General features: G+C 33.9%; 4 protein-coding genes across 4 annotated transcripts; 3 read left to right on the top strand and 1 right to left on the bottom strand.

The window, feature by feature from the left end:
- Positions 1-241: 241 nt before the first annotated feature.
- On the top strand, positions 242-2,263 carry LOC137829446 (uncharacterized). The gene has a single exon (XM_068636250.1). It carries the CDS (start codon positions 404-406, stop codon positions 2,261-2,263), a length of 1,860 nt encoding a protein of 619 aa, XP_068492351.1. The 5' UTR covers positions 242-403.
- Positions 2,264-3,421: 1,158 nt separating this feature from the next.
- LOC137829447 (uncharacterized) lies at positions 3,422-4,483 on the bottom strand. The gene is made up of 3 exons (XM_068636251.1): positions 4,377-4,483; positions 3,662-4,223; positions 3,422-3,589 (listed from the first exon to the last, which is right to left on the bottom strand). Exons 1-3 carry the CDS (start codon positions 4,481-4,483, stop codon positions 3,422-3,424), a joined length of 837 nt encoding a protein of 278 aa, XP_068492352.1.
- Positions 4,484-9,136: 4,653 nt separating this feature from the next.
- Positions 9,137-14,727, top strand: LOC137830413 (uncharacterized). Its single transcript, XM_068637733.1, has 3 exons — positions 9,137-9,756; positions 9,902-11,753; positions 13,935-14,727. Exons 2-3 carry the CDS (start codon positions 10,140-10,142, stop codon positions 14,268-14,270), a joined length of 1,950 nt encoding a protein of 649 aa, XP_068493834.1. The 5' UTR covers positions 9,137-9,756; positions 9,902-10,139; the 3' UTR covers positions 14,271-14,727.
- Positions 14,728-15,743: 1,016 nt separating this feature from the next.
- LOC137830414 (uncharacterized) lies at positions 15,744-19,476 on the top strand. Its single transcript, XM_068637734.1, has 2 exons — positions 15,744-17,606; positions 18,926-19,476. Exons 1-2 carry the CDS (start codon positions 16,236-16,238, stop codon positions 19,250-19,252), a joined length of 1,698 nt encoding a protein of 565 aa, XP_068493835.1. The 5' UTR covers positions 15,744-16,235; the 3' UTR covers positions 19,253-19,476.
- Positions 19,477-21,434: the final 1,958 nt, after the last annotated feature.

Here is a 21,434-nt window from a genome sequence, read left to right on the forward strand (position 1 = left end):
GCTAACTGTTGATATTTTTTTGGTTATGGATTTATTTATCCGGAAGCTAAGTGTTCATTTTTTTCAACAGCCGAATGGATACAACAAAGTCATACATGGGAGTTTTAGGGGAGATTGATGTGTGGGATGGATTAGATGATGTTGATCTGGAGCAGTCAATAAGTTATAACGCATTAGATAATGAACAAAGGGCACATGAATGCAGTGAAGCATTTTCTACAAATGAGGTATGGTCAATGTTGTGAATGTTTTTTTTATGAATTATTTTTAAATTTGGCATATGTTATTGTAGGTATTTCGTGATCGAGATGAGCTATTAGATTGGGCGAGAAGTGTTGACTATAGTTATGGGTTTGTTATTGTTATATTAAGGTCAGATACATGGACGGGCCAACGAAGAAGGATGACCTATGTATTGTTAGGTTGTGAGAGAGGTGGTAAATACAAACGGTATAAAAAAGAAGTAGATGTCAGTCGATCTGGAAGTAGGAAGTGTGAGTGTCCTTTCAGATTGCGAGGCAAACCAGTCAAAGGTGGTCAAGGGTGGATGGTTGAATTAATTTGTGGTTCTCACAATCATGACTTGGCAGAGACAATGGTGGGTCATCCGTATGCTGGAAGGTTAAGTATAGAGGAAAAGGTTATGGTTGAGGATATGACTAAAACTTCGATGAAGCCAAGAAATATTTTACTAACCATGAAAGAGAGAAATGAGAAGAATGTGACAACGATTAAGCAGGTTTATAATGCAATCACTGTTCACCGAAGATCACAACGAGGTCACAGAACAGAAATGCAACAACTGATGTTGTTACTAGAGCGAGACAGGTACGTGCATTGGTGTAGGTGTGATGAGGTCTCTAATATTGTGCAAGATATATTTTGGACACACCCAGATTCAGTAAAATTGGTGAACTCATTTAACATTGTCATATTAATGGATAGTGCGTACAAGACGAACAAGTATAGGATGCCGTTACTTGAGGTTGTTGGGATTACGTCTACAGGTTTGACTTTCTCCGTTGCATTTTGTTTACTAGCAGCAGAAAAGGAAAATAATTTTTTTTGGGCCCTTGACAGACTTAAAGGGTTGTTTTTAAGAGTTGATTCATGCCCTAGGGTGGTGGTATGTGATAGAGATGTTGCCTTAATGAATGCAATTAGAATGGTGTTTCCTAAAGCTTATAATTTGCTCTGTCGGTTTCACATTGATAAAAATGTGAAAGCAAAATGTAAAATGTTGGTGCATCCAAGAGAGGCATGGGATCAAGTAATGGAAGTGTGGGGATCTGTTGTGGATTGTGATATTGTTGAGGCCTTTGAAGATCGTGTCAATGCTCTTCGAGTTGTCTGTTCTCCATGGCCTATATTTGTTGATTATGTGATGGATACATGGTTACGTCCACATAAAGAAAATTTTTTCAAGGCATGGATAGATAAGGTGATGCACTTAGGAAACACAACAAGTAACAAAGTTGAGGCGGCACACTGGAGCCTAAAGAGAGTTCTTCAGAATTCGATGGGGGATTTATGTTTCTGCTGGGATTCCATCAATAAGATGATTATTTTACAACATAATGCAATCAAAGATTCATTCCAAAAGAGTTTGCATGTGGTTGAACATCGGTTCAAGGTTACAGCTTACAAAAAATTGTTAGGTTTTGTGTTTAAATATGCTTTGAACCTTATTTCAGAAGAACTTGATAGGGTTAAATCAGTGGGGTTTGATAAAAGTAGGTGTGGATGTAGTCTTACATGTACTCATGGTCTTCCTTGTGCGTGTCAATTGGCTTCATTTGGTGTTGGTAGCATACCACTTAAATCAGTACATGTGATGTGGACTCGTTTAAGCTTTGAAGACATTGCTACTGAACAATCTTCATCTGAGTTGTCAATTGATAAAGAGTTTGAGGTCATCGCGAAGCGGTTTAAAGAGTTGGATGTTGCAGGTAAGGTTAACATCAAAAGTAAATTGCAGGATATTGCCTTTCCAGAGAAGACATCTATTTACGCACCAGATCATAAGGTGAAAACAAAAGGTGTTGTAAAGATGTCTCGTCCTACCAAATTCATGAGATCAACTAAGCGAATCCCTTCTTATTTAGAACATGTGGATTTCTTACACTCACAACATGATAGTTGTGCGAGCAAAAAATCTAATGAAGAAAGCTTACCAGAAATTGTACCAGCAAAATGTATTCCTTTCCTTGATAAGTTCCCTGTAGGGTATCATCCATATATTGTTGATGTTGTTGATGTTTAGGCTGATGGCCATTGTGGCTACCGTGCTGTTGCTGCCCAATTGGGAATGGGAGAGGAATCATGGGCTGTTGTCCGAATGAATTTGTTAAAAGAACTAAGTGAATGGAGACAATAATATGTTCAACTATTTGGTGGTGATGATAGATATGAATACTTGAAGAAGTCACTTCTAGTGGAACACATGTCTATGGTACCAACCACTAACACCATTTCATTTTGACATTGCATTTCTTGACTTAACTTTGTTTCTCAATTGTACTTGCAGGCAGGAACAGATAAGTGGATGACAATTCCAGACATGGATATGTCATTGCAAATCGGTATAATGTCATTCTTGTTTCTTTGTCCATGTTACAATCATTGAGTATTTTTCCTTTAAGAACCCAAACACCAAGTAACTTTCGTCATCACCGAATCATTGCAATTGGACATGTCCACGGAAATCATTTTGTGCAGGTATAAACTAAACCAATCAAGATTTATGTGGTAAATTAAGATTTGTGTACCTTATATTTATTACCTTTATAGGTCAAGCTCAAAGATGGTTGTCCAATTTCACCTACGGATATATTGTGGGCATCACATCGTTATCCGGCGGCCCAAACTTGGTCAACATACTACACTAGCCGGATACAAGTTTATACCCAACTAATGTCCATTAGACGATATTTGTAGTCATAACATTTGTAATATGGATGTTTAGTACATTTGAAGCTGTCCTAGAATTCAGTGAAGTGCCTGCGGATATCAATATCCGGAACTCAATATTTGTGTCTACGGATAAAAATATCTGGAAGTTTCTTTGCTATCTACGGATAAAAATATCTAGAACCCACATTTGTCACTACGGATAAAAATATCTAGAAGCCACATTTGTGTCTACGGATAAAAATATCCAGAAACCACATTTGTGTCTATGGATAAAAATATCCGAAACTGTGTGAAGTGTCTACGGATAAAAATATGCGTAAGCCAGTGCGGTGTCTACTAAAATAGAAGTAACGTGAAGCAAAAATCGATAAGGTTCATATTGAAACATATAAAAAGAAATCCATATAAACATATTGAAACATATAGATGAGGTTCAAATACATTGTCATGGATAAAAATATTACATAAAAATAAATCCTAATACATCAGACATAAAAAAAAATCCTAATCAATCATTCCTACGTGCATGTCTCCTGACATAAACAACTCTTTCATCAGTCGCTCCTCGTGCTAACATAATGGCTGCTTGTATGCCTTCCCAAACAGGGCTGCCCTCCACGACATCGCCATGATCAAGTAATGGTTGCAATGTCTCTGTAATTCTACGACAAATACCCTACAAGCATGAATGACATACTATTAGAAAAAAATAATACAAATTAATACGTTAACAAGGTTAGAAGCATACCAGAACAGGATGTGACTCCTCAGGATGACTTGGCACTGCTTCGTGACCACGTGCATCTGAGGGTACCGGTACAGGACGGTCATCTTCATCTGTATTAATCACATATGGATGTGATATAGATGTAAACCAAGCCATGTACTCTTGAACGCAAGCATCAGGATGAGGTGCTATGACATAGTCATGTATGACATAATAATTGAAATGTAACCATCGACGGTCCATTTCATTTGTATCCAGATGACCATGTCCAAGTACAGATGGGTTGCGAGGGATGATCTGTGTATAACCATACTGACGCAGGACACGTTCTGGCATGTGCAACTGTGTCCAATTTTCAAGCCTCAAATAACCACTGAATAAGGAAATCGACTCAAATGGACGTTCTTCCCTGTGCTCGTTGTATGGACAAAACCGAATGGAAGCTGGTGTCAATGTATCCAACTGTGATCGAACAACAACAATTGAAGTACCTTTTCCAGCATCATACAGCCTACACCGAGGTTGATCTTCAGAATACAATGCTTGCATACGTCTCATACGGGAAATGCTCATAAATCCACCCCTGCAACAATGTTGCATAACCAGCTAGTTGCTTTGTGTTTGCATAACTACAATCTCCTAGCTGCTCATACATGTGAGTTAGGGCAGTTGCTGCCCAAGAATATCCCCCGGTAAGCCTCAAATCAACAAAAAATCCAAGATAAAACACACCTACTGATGTAGCACTCTTGTCCGCAAAAATAGTGCAACCGACAAGGTGAAGTAAGTATGCTCTGGCAGCCACAGTCCACTGCCTCCTTGAGCATGCGTCTCCATACACATCTCTTAACCAGCTCAAGCGCACATGAGCTCCCCGGCAGTGTCTTGTTTCTTCAGATGCAAGTGCACGGTCAACACGGAGGGATTCTACCAATAAATCAGTCGCCAAATCAGAATCTAAGGTTTCCTGCGTGTAAAAATGACCGACAATGGGTAAGTGTAACAAATTTGACACATCATCAAGAGTGATGGTTATCTCCCCAACCGGTAAATGAAAATTGTTTGTCTCTGCATGCCACCTCTCTACAAAAGCACACAGCAGTCATCGGTCTAGACTCTTATAACTAGCATGAACCAGACCACCTGAGCCAGACAATTCTACAGCAGCTTCTATGCGCTCATGAGGTGCTCCTAACTTATTTATCTTCCTCCCATGTGAAACGACCTTCAGCTCACCACGATCCTACAATAATCAACATATATCATCAATAATCCGGAATACATAACAAATACAAAAATTTATTTTTCATTACTTACCAAACCATCCCACAACTGTTTGGCTACGTGATGTTCATAATTAACAAGTAAGGACTTATCCAATGGCCCTCCTGGATAGCCTTCATCATCAACTTCAACTTCTTCTTGTTCAATATAATCTTCAAACTCTTCATTTGGAATTGAAGTACTAGGCCCACCCCGTTTTCTTCTAACCGATGTAGTTGGACGCACACGATCCAAATTAGAACTTCCTCCACCTCTAGTCCGCACCATCTTACATTTCATAAAAGTAACATTCAATCCAACATATATAAAAAAATTATAACACATATAGTCTAAAACACTTGTGAAAAATTTCACACTAATACGGATATTAATATCCACAGAACAACAACAACATTCCGGATAAAAATATTCGCAAGTCAAATGTAGCTTATGGATAAAAATATCCGAAACCTATTTTTGAATTACGAACAAAAATATCCAGAACCTATTCTTGAACTACAGACAAAAATATCCGCAAGCCACTATTCAAGTGCGGATGAAAAAATCTGGAAGCCAATATTCATGTGCGGATAAAATTATCCAGAAGCTAATGCTGATCTACGAATAAAATTATCCGGAAGCAAATGGTGATCTGCGGATAAAATTATCCGGAATGCACTACTCTACGAAGAAAAAACGATGAACGGTACCTTGACTTCTTTGAAGATGAAGCTCACTCATGGCGAAGCAAACCAACTCTGCGAAGGTGGCTCACGGTGGCTGACGATGTCTCCCTGCAACTTCACGGTGGCTCAAGGTGGTTGCTGCTTCACGGTGAAAGGCACAAAGGAAGAAGAAGAACCCTATTTGTTGGGTGCTTACATTGGGTGCAGATCACAATTTATGTGTTTTTTATTTCATTAAGGATAATATGGTCTTTTCACAAATCTGATTGGGTGCCCATCACAAAACATTGGGTGCAGGGAGAACCTATTTTAATTTGGATAACTCATGGCTGAGTTTACTCTTCGTGGATTCTCCTAACCATTATCCTAGTAATTGGTTTTTTTTGGAGTTCTATCATCAAGACAGAAGCAGCATGTGAAGGAAGTATAATTACAAATATAAATTCAAGTAACAAATATGAATATTGCTATGAGCACATTATATTTATCCGTTCCATCTTAGATGGGGCACCTGAAAGGTTTCAAAATAGTGTTATCACCATAAATATTGTTTTGAATTACTCCTTATTATTAACGTGTGTTTGTTAGAAAATATTCATATATGTTAATTCACTATAAAAATAGTATTTAGAGTTGGTCAAAAACCCATGTAAGGATAAAAAGTCGACCTTAAGTGTTTATAACGTTTAATAAGAAATTTCAAAGAGTAAATATGTTTCTTTAAGATATTTTTATAGATTTAGTATAGAATATATTTCAAAAAATATATTAAAAAATATTTATGTTTGGTCTCTAAAAATGTCTGCTCTGATTTATTTTTGGATAAGCTGTAGAAAATTATAGTGATGATTAAATGCTTATTTTTTTAAGCTGAAAAGATTTAACCTTTCATAAATAAAATGAAAAGAAATAAAAAAAGAAAAGAAAAGATTAAAAAGAAAAAAACACACAACTTAGCTTTATTAAATGCTTATTTATTCAAAAGAATATCACAAAGTAAAAGTAATTAAAATGTTCCACTTTTCTCTTGAATTGATAAATTATATTTTCCCCAATTATGGTAAATCCCACAGCACACCCTTTGTAGAGTTTGGGAAAATGATAATTTTGTTATGATTTGCATAATTCAAGAGTTTTAATGAAGGATGTAGTGAAAAATTTACTTTAGGAAATACATTTATTTAACAACTAATCCTTTTAATAAAATGTTATATAACAATAAAATAATAAATATAAAGTTGTAATGTGAATGCTGAAAAGTGAAAAGGTGTCAACCTATCAGGGTTTTTGCTAGAAACATAATGATTGTTTGAAATGCATTAATGTCCATTGATTTTAGACATATATATTTGTTAGATGTGAAGTTATATGAAAATGAGTTTATATTATTACCTTTTCTCTTTATAGAATCTATTAATATTGTTTGGTAAAATTATAATTCAGTCTTTATTAAAAAAAATAAAACCAGAATATAATATTTTTTCTCTTAACTATTTTTTATTTATTTTAGTTTGATGATTATTTCTAAATGAAAAATGTGAAATTATAGATTGAATCTTTAAAAATATATTATGTCCGACAAATATAAACAGATACAAGATGTGCTGTTAGAATAAAAAAAAAAAATGAGTTGCAATAAAATTTCTATTTTATCGGTTTGAGAAAAAAATATGTAGAACTAATTAATTTAGCTCTTTAATGGAAAATAATTGGTGTACATTCAACTATAACCTGACACTAAATGTTTGCATTAAGTGTCTAACAAATGTTTTAAGTTTGCAAATTTTTAGATTTTGCATTCATAAAAGTTTATAGGTTAATTTTCTAGATACTAAAGGTTTAGATTTCAATGTTCTTAAAAGGTAAACGATTTTTGCTGGTGAAACTCTTTGAAAATTTAATTTAGGGTTATGTGATTAGTTTTATTGAATTGAATTCATAACTCTAATTTAAATTTAAAATGATGAATCAATTCTAATTAACTATCTGGAATTTGAATGTTATAAATTCATTTGGGTATTGTTCTGTAGTTACAAATATACCTAAAATTCAATGATACATGATGAACTTAGAAGACAACAACAAAATTAGGTATTACTTTCCATATATTTCAATTCTTAGATCTTGGAAGGGTTAAGCATGTTGAATCACAAGTAGTGAAAGGAGCAAAGTTTTATTGAATGGAATTTATAAGGATGAGTTCTGGTTAATGAGTTCTTTCTCTTTTACCTTCTGAATACAGTTTCCTAGAAAGACTACTACTCTTAGTCAATTTACATAATCAAAATTATTCCATTTTCTGAAGCAAACTATCTAAACTACATATCAAAGATTCATATTCAATGTAAGCCAATTAAAAAATAATTTATAATTTTTTATTATTATAAAAATATCAAATAATTTTCTAATCTATAAAATATTATTTAATTTAATTAATATAGTAATTAATTATTTTTATTTTTTAAAACTAATTGTTAGGGTAATAAAACGCACTAATCTAACTGCCAAGATTGTGTGAGCTAGAAATAGTAACCCACCCCAGTGGGTTGGACTGACATGTAACTTTTCAACTTTTTTTTTAGATTTATTTATTTGATTTTAATAATTTATATTAGTTTTTGAACAATAAAAATAAAAATAAAATAAAATAAAATATTAATTTTATAATAAAAGAAGGTTTAATATCTAATAAAATAAATAAATATACAACAATACTTTAATGAATTAAATAATATATAAAAAAATTAATATATTTCTTTTATTAAAATATTGACTATCACCAATTTTGATTCTAAAAACATAAAATCTCTTTTTAAAAATATCAAAAATAAAATTCGTCATATTAACAAATTAACAAATTAGAGAGAGCATACTAATAAAAATTGACAATTTGAAAAGATTAATCCATTTTTGTAAAATATGGTGGGTCTAGCCGTCATCCATATCTGTTGTAGTGATAATATAAAGTTGGATGGAGTATGAGTGAATGATAATTGTAAACATAAATTGAGGAATTTAAAAGTGGAAAAGTGTGTCTTAGAATAGATGTGATCATAGAATCTTCTTTCAAATAAAAAGGGGACATATTTAATCAATGATGATGAAATAATGAAGGTAGATTAAAATCTGATATATGAATAAACAGTGAAAAAGAAAGGAAATAGGGAAGCAAGTTCCTTCTTTTGTGCCTCACATGCATGCTTCCTTTTCCCATCAATTCCATCCAATCCACCTTTCTTCTCTCTCTCTCTTTCTTCCCTTCTTCCAAACTCACCCTTTAGGAAACTTCATCAACAAAACTCACATAATTTATAAGTTTTGTTAATGAAACTTCTTTTGCTTATTTATAACACAAATAAACTCAATATTGGTATAATCTTGGATTATATCAATATTAAAAGAGCTTTACAAATACACTATAATTAAATTCTTTACATAACTTTTATAAAATCATTAAATTTTTTTGTAGCATCATACTTTATGACTAACTACAAAATAAAATAAAAAACTTTAGAACATCAAATATGAGAGAGAGTTTTCTTAAAACAAAGTAAGAATTTTTTTTGAATTGGGTGGGTGAGAAATTTGTTCTTACCTGGTGTGAAGAAAACATGAGACAGCCCTTCTTAAAAACCTTGACTATTCAATATTCTTTGTTTTTTAATTTCACTTGCAACTAATTTACTTTTCCAAGTGTTGCTCACTTTTGGTCTTGTATCCGTTTTTGGCTAAACCTTTGCACATAAACTAGTTCCTCTTTCTTTGCTTGTGTGGTGGGGTTTATTCTCTTTCTCGATCCATGCCTTTGTTATTCCCTCTTTCACCTTTTTTCTCACCAATTTCCCCTCCTCGCACACCTTCTTTTCCTCTCTTTTCTTCTGTTTTGTTGTTTTTCAATATTTTAAAAACCCAAAATTGAATTTAATATTCAAAGGTCCGTTTTTTATTCTAGAGTTTCTGTTTCACGCAACCACATGCATGTTCTCTTCATGCTTGTCTGATCTGGATTGGATCACTAGGATCTTTGCCATCTGCACTTTTTGTTTGGTACTTGAGGGGTAGTGAGTGGAGTGGTGGGGTTTGTTTGAGTAACACATCATATGAATCCCTGGACTCTTGGGCAATCATATTCATAGGACAAAGCAAAACATAGAAGAAAGGAACAAGGTTAGTGTGTTAGCATCTTTCACCCTCTTTTCAAATATGCTTGATCTAGGACCCCACAAGATTCTTTTCTTTGATTCTTGATTTTCTGTTATGCTTTTATGTTTCTGATGCAAAAGGGGTCTCTTTTAATCTCTGATCTTGATAGGAACCTTTTTCGGCTGCGCTCTAGAGGGGAATTGTGCATAAGGGTCTGTTTCATTTGCTACATCCGACGTTGTGGTGTGAGTGCTGGTTGCTGGTTGGTTCGTTGGTTGGATTGGGCAAGTGTGATTGGGGTACCCTATTGGGTAAAGTTTAGATTTTTTTTCATGGCGGCGTGTGTTTATGCTTTTGATTGCTAGTGGGGGTTGGCGGTGGTGTGTTATCCCTTGTGCTGTTGAGGTATGGCGGGGATTGATGCTGCAAAGTATGGTCATAGTCCAGTGCACAAGGCCATAGTTTCAAAGGATTATGCTGAGCTTAAGAGGATACTTGCTGGTCTCCCACGGCTGCGTAACACGGCTGAGATTCACACTGAAGCGGTTTCAATTTTGGAGGAAGAAAAGGCTGATGCCATTTCCGCTTTGATTGACCGGCGTGATGTGCCAAACCGGGATACTCCTCTTCATTTGGCTGTGAAATTTGGGGATGAAATGGCCACGGAGATGCTTATGGTTGCTGGGGCAGATTGGAGTTTGCAGAATGAGCAGGGGTGGAGTGCTCTTCAGGAAGCTATCTGCAATAGAGAAGAGGGTATTGCCAAGATAATAATTAAGCACTACCAACCTCTGGCTTGGGCAAAATGGTGCAGACGGTTGCCTCGCTTGGTAGGGACCATGAGGAGAATGAGAGACTTCTACATGGAGATTACATTCCATTTTGAGAGTTCTGTGATTCCTTTCATCTCGAGGATTGCTCCTTCAGACACCTACAAAATTTGGAAGAGGGGTGCAAATCTAAGGGCAGACATGACTTTGGCTGGTTTTGATGGTTTTAGAATCCAGAGATCAGATCAGAGCATTCTTTTCCTTGGTGATGGTTCAGAGGATGGGAAAGTCCCACCTGGGTCACTCTGCATGATCTCACACAAGGAAAAAGAGATTCTCAATGCTCTAGATGATGCTGGATTTCCGGCAGATGAGGAGGAGGTTCAGCAAGAAGTGGTTGCAATGTCTAAAACAAATATTTTTAGGCCTGGGATTGATGTCACCCAGGCAGTTCTTTTGCCTCAGTTGACTTGGAGGCGGCAGGAGAAAACAGAAATGGTAGGCTCTTGGAAAGCTAAGGTGTATGACATGCACAATGTAGTTGTGAGCATAAAATCTAGAGGAGTCCCTGGAGCTATGACAGATGATGAGCTCTTCTCATCTTGCAATGAAAATGAAACTGAGGGTGAAGAGTTCAATGATATATTGACTGAGGAGGAAAGAAGGCAATTGGAAGATGCGCTTCGGTTGGATTCATTGGACTTGGCCAACGAGAGTGATGAGGTCGTCATTGGGCATCGTCACAGCTGCTATGAGCATAGAGATATTCCCATTGAAGATGGAACTTGTAACAAAAGTGGAGAAAATAAGCAGGAAAAGAAAGGATGGTTTGGTGGATGGAGGAAAAAGGATTTGAAACCTGAAGCACCAAAGAAGATTGCTGCACCAAGAAGTTCTCTTTGCGTAGAAGAAAAGGTGAGTGATTTATTAGGGGATTCTCCTTCAAGAAATCAGACTAAGCCAGGAAGACATTCTGTTGAGATAGCTGTGAAGGGTGATGAGTCACGGAGGAAAAAAGATGCCAAGGCTTCTTCTGCAAATTCTGATGGCAGAAGTCGTCACAAAGATGGAAATCGTGAAAATGAATATAAGAAAGGGTTGCGACCTATTCTTTGGCTTTCACCTAACTTTCCCCTAAAAACTGAAGAACTCCTGCCATTGCTCGACATTGTTGCAAACAAAGTTAAAGCAATTCGACGATTAAGAGAGCTCCTTACAACGAAACTTCCAGTGGGAAGCTTCCCTGTTAAGGTCTGTGCTCATCATCCTTTTAAGGCCAGTTACTAGAAGTATGAATTCCATTTATTTTCTAGGATGAATTATACACTTGCTTGTTTATTCTGCTTATGCTGTAGTATGCTGCACATCGTTTGTTGGTCTATAAATGGGAGGAAATCAAGGGATAAATTGTTAAGGGAGAAAACACAGTAACAGTGAAAGTAGATGCAGAATAGGAGTCAGGAATAGATTGAGCTAGAAACGGAGTAATGTTGCCCAATTCAATAACCAATATCAAGCTAAAGTATATAAATCATTGTGTTATCTATATAGATATATTTCAAGGGAAACCCAACATTAATAACCAAGCAATCTTAAGTGACTCAAGTTTAATTAAAAAATAGCCCTTTGCTAAAACGAAAAACCTTACAACATGGAGTATGCGATGGTTGTTCTTTATGAATTGATAGGTGATAATGACAATCATGTCTGCATCAATGGCAGCTTAAGTGTCAGTGTGTCAGTATCATTATTATTGCAAAGTAAAAGTGTTTGTGATAGCTAATCACTGTCAGTTACCTGTTGTTTTTCTGACAGTTAGTAGTAATGTTTTACAGTTTAATTTTCATGCCAATGAGCTTTTGTTTTTCTTGGGATTAGTTTGAATACAAAAAAAATTGTACTTTACTGTTTATGGTGGTTTGCTTACAACTACCATCACAGCATTTGTTTTTAGTTTGGGGGTGGCAGGGAAATTGCTTCTTCGGCTGTAGATTACAGAGGTGTCTGTCTGATCTGCAGAGAGATTAGAGGGTTACCCTGTTTTAATTTATGAGGAATACTACCTAAAACATCCTCTACTATTGGTTACAATTTATTGAAAACTATAAAATTAGGAACTAGACTCATTAAATAAGAAGTGAGTTTCACTAAATTGTAATATAAATCTCAGTGAATAGTAAAGTGTGTTCCAAAGAATGTATTACTGTTTTGCTAATATGTCTTTATATTTATGCATAGTGTATTCACACACACATACATACTTTGCTGAGTTATTGTTTTGTCTTAGTGTCTTTATTTTGTTTTGATGCCTTATGTTTCCTCTCTTTTTAAGATAACTTTTTATTCTTATTTGTTTTTGGAAAAAAATGACATTTGTGTAAATTTTATCTAAAACTAAGAGGACATTTGTATTATTCTTTCTGTAACTTTATTTTTTCATAGATAGATTTGAGAGTTAAATACTTTATCTCTGGCAGCAATTAAAACTTTTTTGTTGTAATGAAAGATATTCTCATTTTGAGAAACTGTTTTAGAAAACCAAAATAAGTTTCAATGCGTGGAAAAATTAAGAGCTCATTCTCTTAGTAATGAAGAATCTAGTTTTCATGAACCAAGTACTTTAATGCTTAAGGTGACAAGTGCAAGCTGTTTTTTTATGTCATGTTCAGAATACTTGTTGGAAACATGTTCCCTACTCATTTAGTTTCACGGATTTGATTAATTTGGATGAGTTGTCCTGAACTGAGTCATTATTCTCCTCCCAGGTGGTTCCTTATCTGTCAATTTCTTTTAGTTCATAAAAACTGAACCATGTCTAACGAGCTTCTTCAGGAAAGGGAGTTTTAATCCCTTATCTAACATGATGTTCAACATGTTCACTGAAATCTTGAGTTGTTAATTCTTTGGCTAGAAAAATCCAGCTGCAGAACATGGGTGGAAGCATTGTATATTTTTGTTATCATGACCATGAATCTTTCTATCAACCCATTCTTCACTTATATTTATTTTAGATTTTACTGATAGTGAATTTCTGCCTTAAGGTTTGTTATTCAATTCTTGAAATTAGTATTGACTGATATAATAAAGAAGCTTTTTTTATATTTTACCTACATTTGTGGGTAGGTTCTTTAATCTTTCAAGCTAGCCTGGTCCTACTGTTCTGCATAGGTTCATGTGATCAATGGTCAATGCCTTGAACTGGATACTATACCTAGCACTTCCTACACATTCTTGAGATGTGGCTTTTGATTTTTTGTCAATTATGTTGTCTACTTATTGAAGCTTGTTCCTTTGGACTGAATCTATATCATATTTTAACTTTATTGTACATCACATGATTACTGTCTCTGTTGGCTTTTCTTTTTCTCTTCACATGTTATCTTTTTTTTTCTTTGCAAATGATGTTAATCCATTTGCTCTTGCATGATACAGGTGGCCATCCCTGTGGTTCCTACTATCAGAGTATTGGTTACCTTTACAAAGTTTGAAGAACTACAGCCGGTGGACGAGTTCGCAACGCCGCCATCGAGTCCATCTGCAGCTGGCCAAGAGAGCCCTGCAGTGCCACATTTCTCGGCATCATCTTGGTTTCAATGGATAAAGGCTCCTTATCGCTCTGGTACATCTGCTCCAGGATCCAGCAGTAGGATAGAAAATATTCAAGACCCATTTGCCATTCCATCTGACTATACTTGGATTAGTGCTGAAGCAAAGAAAAAGAAGATGCAAGAGAAGAACAAGGCAAAGAAAGGAAAAAGTCATAACTAGTTATGCCAGTGTGCCAGTTCATAAGCAAGCTCCAAACTTGGAAGTGCTTTGGTTGTTTAGAGAACTTGGGATCTGAAGTTATCTTTCATGTAGGAAGAAGGATTATCCAAGGAGTTGTGCATGGACTATTTGAAGCATGTGGCATAAGGAAAAGAAAATTGTGATTCTTGCAATAATAGCTGGAGTTTTCAAGTTTACACCAAAGAATTTGTTGATTCTGTTTCAGAACATGTGGAAAACCATTAACTCAGGATAGTTGCAATCACAGTGATCAACTTTTCATATTCATGGTTGCAGTTTAAATTCACCTTTGTTTGGTTATAATTCTTTTCCCTGATTTTATTCATGTAAATAAACTGAAGAATTTGTTTACTCGCTTTGAGCTTTATCATAGTATGTTTTATTATATTTCAGCATTATTATTAATGAAATGAAATTTGGTCCCACTTTCATTGAACTTGGACTGCATCTTCCTCCACCTCCGTATATTTTTGCGGTACCCTCATAATTTTTATAATTTCAGAAATACTCTCCTGTAAATAAGCCTCTATATATTATTGTGGTACCCTCATAATTTTTATAATTTCAGTAATACTCTCTTGTAAATAAGGTAAATGTTTGAAGGAGGTTTGGATTTGTATGTAAAAAAGAAAGAAGAATAAAGGAAAATAGCATGATTATTATATTTTTAAATAAAATTTTCTAAGTTTATGAGGTGTATAAACTTAGTTTTGAATTAATTAAATTTAAGGAGTAGTATTTGGGAAGAATTGAAGTTATAAAAAATAAATAAAGGAATACTATTTTTTTCTTTACTCAAATTTTAAATGTAATAGAGATTGGAGTGAACAAGATCACATGATCTTTAAAAATAGCATATTTCAAAAAAATTGTATTATAACATATAATTGGGATTTTAAATTTAAAATCTAGGTGTTATAAGAAACTTTTATTAGAACAGGTTAATTTAAGTTTAACACCAGTATCTTAAGATTCTTTGTTTTATGAATAAAAAAAATATTGAATTGTATTATTTAGTTAACTTCTTAAGTTTTAAAAGTTTAAAATATAAATAAAAAATAATAAAGTATTATAAGAGGCTATTTATTTACCTGGTTTTACAAATATGAGTTGTAAAACAAAATATTGTATTAAAGATTGTAGAAGTTATGATTTGATTAGCAAATGAGTGGTGGTTAAGTGAGAATTGACTTTGACTCAATGCCAAGATTCAAGGATTGTGGGTCATTGCTTCACCCTGTTTAAATAGCTTGAACTTCAACAACTTCACCCTATATCAGCATTTTCACAATCCAAACCTTTTTAGAAAACGTTTAAAATTATTTTCTGAAAATCAGAAAAATTATGAAAATGAAAAATTTAACCCTTAATTTGGAGAGTTGAATTTTGTGTCTAAGGCACTTAGACCCACACACATGCTGCTCTAAACTAATATTATATTTTCTATTCTAAGACTTTTGCTTCAAATGAATTTGCCTCTCACTTATAGTTTCCATTATAAGTATTATGTTTTTCTTTTTTTCTCTTTTCTTTTGCTATTTTCTCAATTAAGTCTCCTTTCTTCATGAGTTTCCCATTATTACAAATGTATGCCTCAACAAATGCTTGATTTGAAACTTGTGTTTTTTAGCTTCTAATTGTTGTTGTTGTTGTCTCAACTATATTGATTATGCTTCTTGGTTTTGATCAACTTTTCCCTGTATTGTCAATGGATTTGTTTCATTTTTTGAGTTCCTCTTGATTCAGATCACAAAAATTGTTGATTTTATGGAATGGTGTGCTATTGTTCCGATTCAATCCTATTTCTGGTAGGAGCAGAATCGAATTTTCCCCATAAATTTTGTATCTGTTATAGTGTGAAAAGAAAGAGCGTTTTGGATTATTGGAATGGGTTGGTGATTATTGGGTAGTGTGGGTTGGTGAGTACCCTATAATTTGTGAGCCATGGAAGGCATTGATGTCTCAGCATATGATCATAGCCCTGTGCACAAGGCCATAGTACTGAAGGATCATATTGCTCTTGATGAGTTACTTGGGCGTCTCCCACAACTAGGTAACCCCTTTGAGATTAAAACTGAGGCTGCTTCAATAGCTGAGGATGAGAAGGCTGCAGCCATCGCTGCTATGGTGGATCGGAGGGATGTACCAAATGGTGACACCCCTCTTCACTTGGCTGCAAAATGTGGTGATTTTATAGCAACTAGGATGCTCATGGATGCTGGGGCAAATGGTAGGTTGAAGAACAAGGAAGGGTGGACTGCTCTTAGAGAAGCTATCATCAACAAACAAGATAAAATAGGAATTGTTATGATAAAGCACTATTGGAATGACTATGAGAGAAAGTACTTTAGAAGGTTGCCTAGGTACATAGGGACTATGAGAAGAATGAAGGACTTCTACATGGAGATTACATTCCATTTTGAGAGTTCTGTGATCCCTTTCATCTCAAGGATTGCACCTTCAGACACTTACAAGATTTGGAAAAGGGGTGGCAATATGAGGGCAGATATGACTTTGGCTGGCTTTGATGGTTTGAAAATCAAGAGGTCAAATCAGAGCATTCTTTTTCTTGGTGATGGTGCTAAAGATGATGCGAGGAAATTCCCCGGATCTTTGTTCAAAGTGTTACACAAAGAGAAGGAAGTACTTGTGCTTTCACCCTCCAAAGCTGCTCCCACTGAGAGACAGGTTAAGAGGACATTGAATGAGAAGTCTAGGACTGACTCAGTAAGGGTTGGGATTGATGTGAGTGAGGCAGTTCTTGTTCCTCAGGTAACATGGAGGAAAAAAGAGAGGAAAGAAATGGTGGGGCCTTGGAAAGCTAAGGTGTATGACATGCAGAATGTGGTTCTCAGTGTGAAATCCAAAAGGGTCCCTGGAGCTCCACCACCTGAGGCCAGGCAAGCAGCTTCCAGGGAAAGGAGGAAGAAGGAGGGTGAAAAAATGGATGACATTTTGACAGAAGAAGAGAAGAAGCAATTGGAAGCTGCAATGAATTCAACAGATGAAAATGGCCCAAGTCAAAAAGGCCATCGTGTAAAGAAAGAAAAGAAAGAAAAGAAAGGAAAGTCTGGTGGACATAAGGACCACAAGGAGAAAAGCACAAATGCACCATCTGAGACCTTTACTTCCCAAAATGGTGAAAACCAGTATAAGAGAGGGATGATGCCTGCTCTCTGGCTTTCCCAAAACTTTCCATTAACAATTGATGAATTGCTACCCATGCTTGACATTCTTGCTGAAAGACTTAAAGCAGTTCGTAGGTTAAGAGAACTCCTTACAACAAAACTTCCAAAGGAAACCTTTCCAGTCAGGGTATGTCATTTTCATTCTTTGATTTAAGCATTCCACGACAGGACACCTAAATTGGCACCTCAGAATATGAAATCTGTTTGGAAAAAATCAGAACTAATTTGAGAAGTAAAACACACGTTAAAAATTTTGCTTTATTTTGCTTTATTTTCTATAATGTGTTTATTGTTTTCGTAAGTGTCCATTTTGTATCTATACCAAAGGAGAGAACTAGTTCTGACTTTCCCAATAAAAACCCTATTTAATTATATGTTTTCATTAGTTCTTTCCCTCTTGCTTTTCTTGATGCAGTACTCATAAGGGAAATTTATTATTACTATTATCTTATGACATCTAACAATAAACATCATGTTCTGATTATAGTATTATTATGTTTTTCTATGATTGAAAGGTGCATTATTCGATCTTTGACCTTAAATGCTTCTGATGGCAACTGATCTGAACTTATTTATGATTGTTGGCAAGTTGTTTCTTCAAGACAGTATTTCATGTATCAGAAAACATTACAGTTCAATCATGAAGAGTGAAGATTGTTTTAGCCAACATGTGGAAACATTTTTTCATGTTTGAATTGTGTTAAAAAATATATAAACTTGTCACCTAGACATTGGACATAAGTTGGTTAGATATATGGCATTTCTTATGCAGCTACCAATGATTTTACAAAAAAAACTGTTATGTTAAAGACTAATGGCATGCATGGTAAGCTGAAAATGAACATATCGAAGAGGGAAGTGAACTTTGAGAATGTATCCAACCATACATCATAATTTGGAACATTCATTCCTTCCCTTCTCTGTCTTCCTGTTTCACATTTATCAAGCAAGTCTTGAAACTTTTTGGTAAGAGAAACACACAACTCAATTTGAGGACCTTCTCAAGAAAAAGAAAAGGTTATATTTCTAAATGAAAAACCATAATTTTGTTTTCTTGGTTCTCTCTATAAATTGAATGAAAGGATAATCAACTTGTTAACACATGACCTGAAATACAAGAGAGAAGAATTTAACTAAACCAAGAGTTGGCTCATAACTCAAGAACTTAGATTCTTGAATTTGGCTTGAGAAATCTAGACTCCAGAACATAGATTTCAGACATGGTAATTGGTTACCCATTGATGTGTTCCTTTCTTATTTTTATTGTTTAATAGGAACTATAAGTTGCCAAGTGGGTTCATACTTGCTAGGATTAAAGGGAAAGTTTTGACATTATTTATGATTTCTTTTCCATCTTTGTCATGCTTATCTAAATTTTCCCCTTTTTCAAACTTTTTTGGCTAATATATATGACTATATACCATCTCATTGACTTTGGAAATTTAGGTAGCCATCCCTGTGGTGTCCACTGTTAGAGTATTGGTGACTTTCACAAAGTTTGAAGAACTACAACAAGAAAATGAAAATGAAAATGCAGATGAGTTTGAATCAGCCCCATCAAGTCCTACTGGTGAACAAAAGAACCTAGAAGAGGATGAAAATTCCTCTGCATCATCATCATGGTTTCAGTGGATAAAGACCCCTTCAAGATCTAGTTCATCTAGTGTGGAATCTAGTAGTAGGGTATTTGATGATGAGGACCTGTTTTCTATTCCCCCAGATTATAAATGGCTTACTGAAGAGGAAATGTTAAAACAGATAAGAGCAAAATAGGCAAAATGGATGGAAGTAATGATCAACAAAGTTACAAAGATTTCAAGTAGGAACTTCACAAGGGTGCTTTAAGGACAAAAAACAAGCAATAGCTAGACTCACTTTACATGTAACTGACAAAGACCATCACTTGTTAGTAGTGGCCTTATTTTTATCACATTCTTGTAGTTTTAATGCATTGTTTACTTATTATTATCAAATAGAACTAGTGCCAAGGGTCAAAACACAATTGTGATTGCAATTTAAAACTTTGATTTTGTAGAATCCACACTTAAACCACAAAACAACATAAAAGGTACACACGATTTTAAAGGTTAATTTCTTATAATTTAGGATGTGTTCAAAACTCATTAAGAATAGATTTCCCACTTTTGGATGTGTAAACTAGAAGCAAATAAAGACTCAAATTCACATTCAGATAAACTACACACAAAAATAAACACACATGGGTTTCTTCATTCATAACCTAGCATGATTTTGCAACGAGTGGCAAATAAAGTAGCATGAAAAAAGTTAAGGATTTCTGGCTAATTTTTTTCTTTTTTGTCCTTTAAAAAAATAATCTAATTTTGAAAAAGTTATAGACAAAAATTTTAACAAAATAGTTAATGTTATTCAAGTGGCAACGTAACCAAGTGATTTAGCTTGAATCATAGTAATATTAATTTTTCAAATGAAATTATTTAGAAAAAGAGTACTATATAGGTTTATATGTGACTTTATATATTCAATCTTACAGTCTAATATCTGACACAGCTCAAACAGTCCACTTTTATTAATGTGGAAAAATATATTACAAATTAGGATATTTTACACAGAAGAAAGAGAGATTAATTTATAACCCTCAAATCTTATTCTCAAAATTCCTCCTCCAAACAATGAACTCACCGATGTGGGATTTGAGATTAAGCAAAAAAAAAGTCAACAACCATGTGTTATTAAATGAACTTATCTAACTCAATCTTATAAAATTGGTTTATAAGGTAAGGTTTACACATCATTTATACAATATAATTTAGTCATATTTTTAATATATGTGAGATCTCAAACCATATTGGTTTATAAAATAAAATAAAATGATTAATATTCCTAAAATAAAATGCATGTTTTTCTATTAAATGAATTGAAAAATTAAATGAATTGAAAGTATTACTCGAATGGAATGTATCTATTTTTATTTTCTTTCTTTAACAAAATTGTGAAATCAATAACACTTCGATTGCACCCATCTCTTAAAATAAATGGTTATATTAAACCTTCTTGTTGACATAAAATATAGGAGATGTCTTTTTATGGTAAAGGACATGTACTCAAAGCTAAATTAGTGGTACAAGCCATTTCTTAAAAGTTTTTTCTTATAGATATTATGAAAAACAAACACTTATTTTGAGTTACGATTACTATGATCTAAATATTTTCATTATATACATACATATATAATATCAAAAATACAATTTATAGTTAAATGAATCTCTTGAGTCTTGATTTTATATCAATTTAAAAAAATCAATCATAGATTTTATAATTAAATGGTTAATTTATACCTATTTAATTGATTTTAATTTGATTGGTAATTGTTATTAAATAAGAACAAATTCAAATTTTACATTAAATTTATATTTCTTTTTGTCTTCAGAAGGTCTCTCAACTAGTAGTTATATTGTTTTAACATGTTCAAAGTTTGTTTTGGATTTTTCTTGTTGAGGTATTTTCCTCGCAAAAAACTTTTATACTTTATTTTATACATTTTGTTTATTTTTATTTTCTATTGTGGGGATGTTTAAAGCTTTGAATGACTGATTTATTTTTATGATAGTCTGAATTTGGTTGATATGTTATCTTCCTTTGATAAAAAAAAATAAAAATAAGATAAGCTAGAAATTTTCATATTTGTTTATATGAAAGTTATAAATTAGCATAAACAAACCAAAATTATAAATTAGGTTTTATAATGAAAGTTACTACACAAATTTGTCAGCATAATTTACATAGAAAATAACAACGTCAACATAAAGTTACGTAAACCGATTGTATATCACCATTAATAAACACCGACTATATTATAAGCACTTGTGGCTGTAATAATGAAATCTTTGTTGCTTTCTTTATGGAACAAGGTTGTATCAACCTTTTCGCTTACAAATAAATTTTCAAAAGAAAATTGCTAGATTTGTAGTACCAA

The sequence above is a fragment of the Phaseolus vulgaris genome, chromosome 7 (genome assembly GCF_000499845.2).
Source record: "Phaseolus vulgaris cultivar G19833 chromosome 7, P. vulgaris v2.0, whole genome shotgun sequence".
Lineage (NCBI taxonomy): Eukaryota > Viridiplantae > Streptophyta > Magnoliopsida > Fabales > Fabaceae > Phaseolus > Phaseolus vulgaris.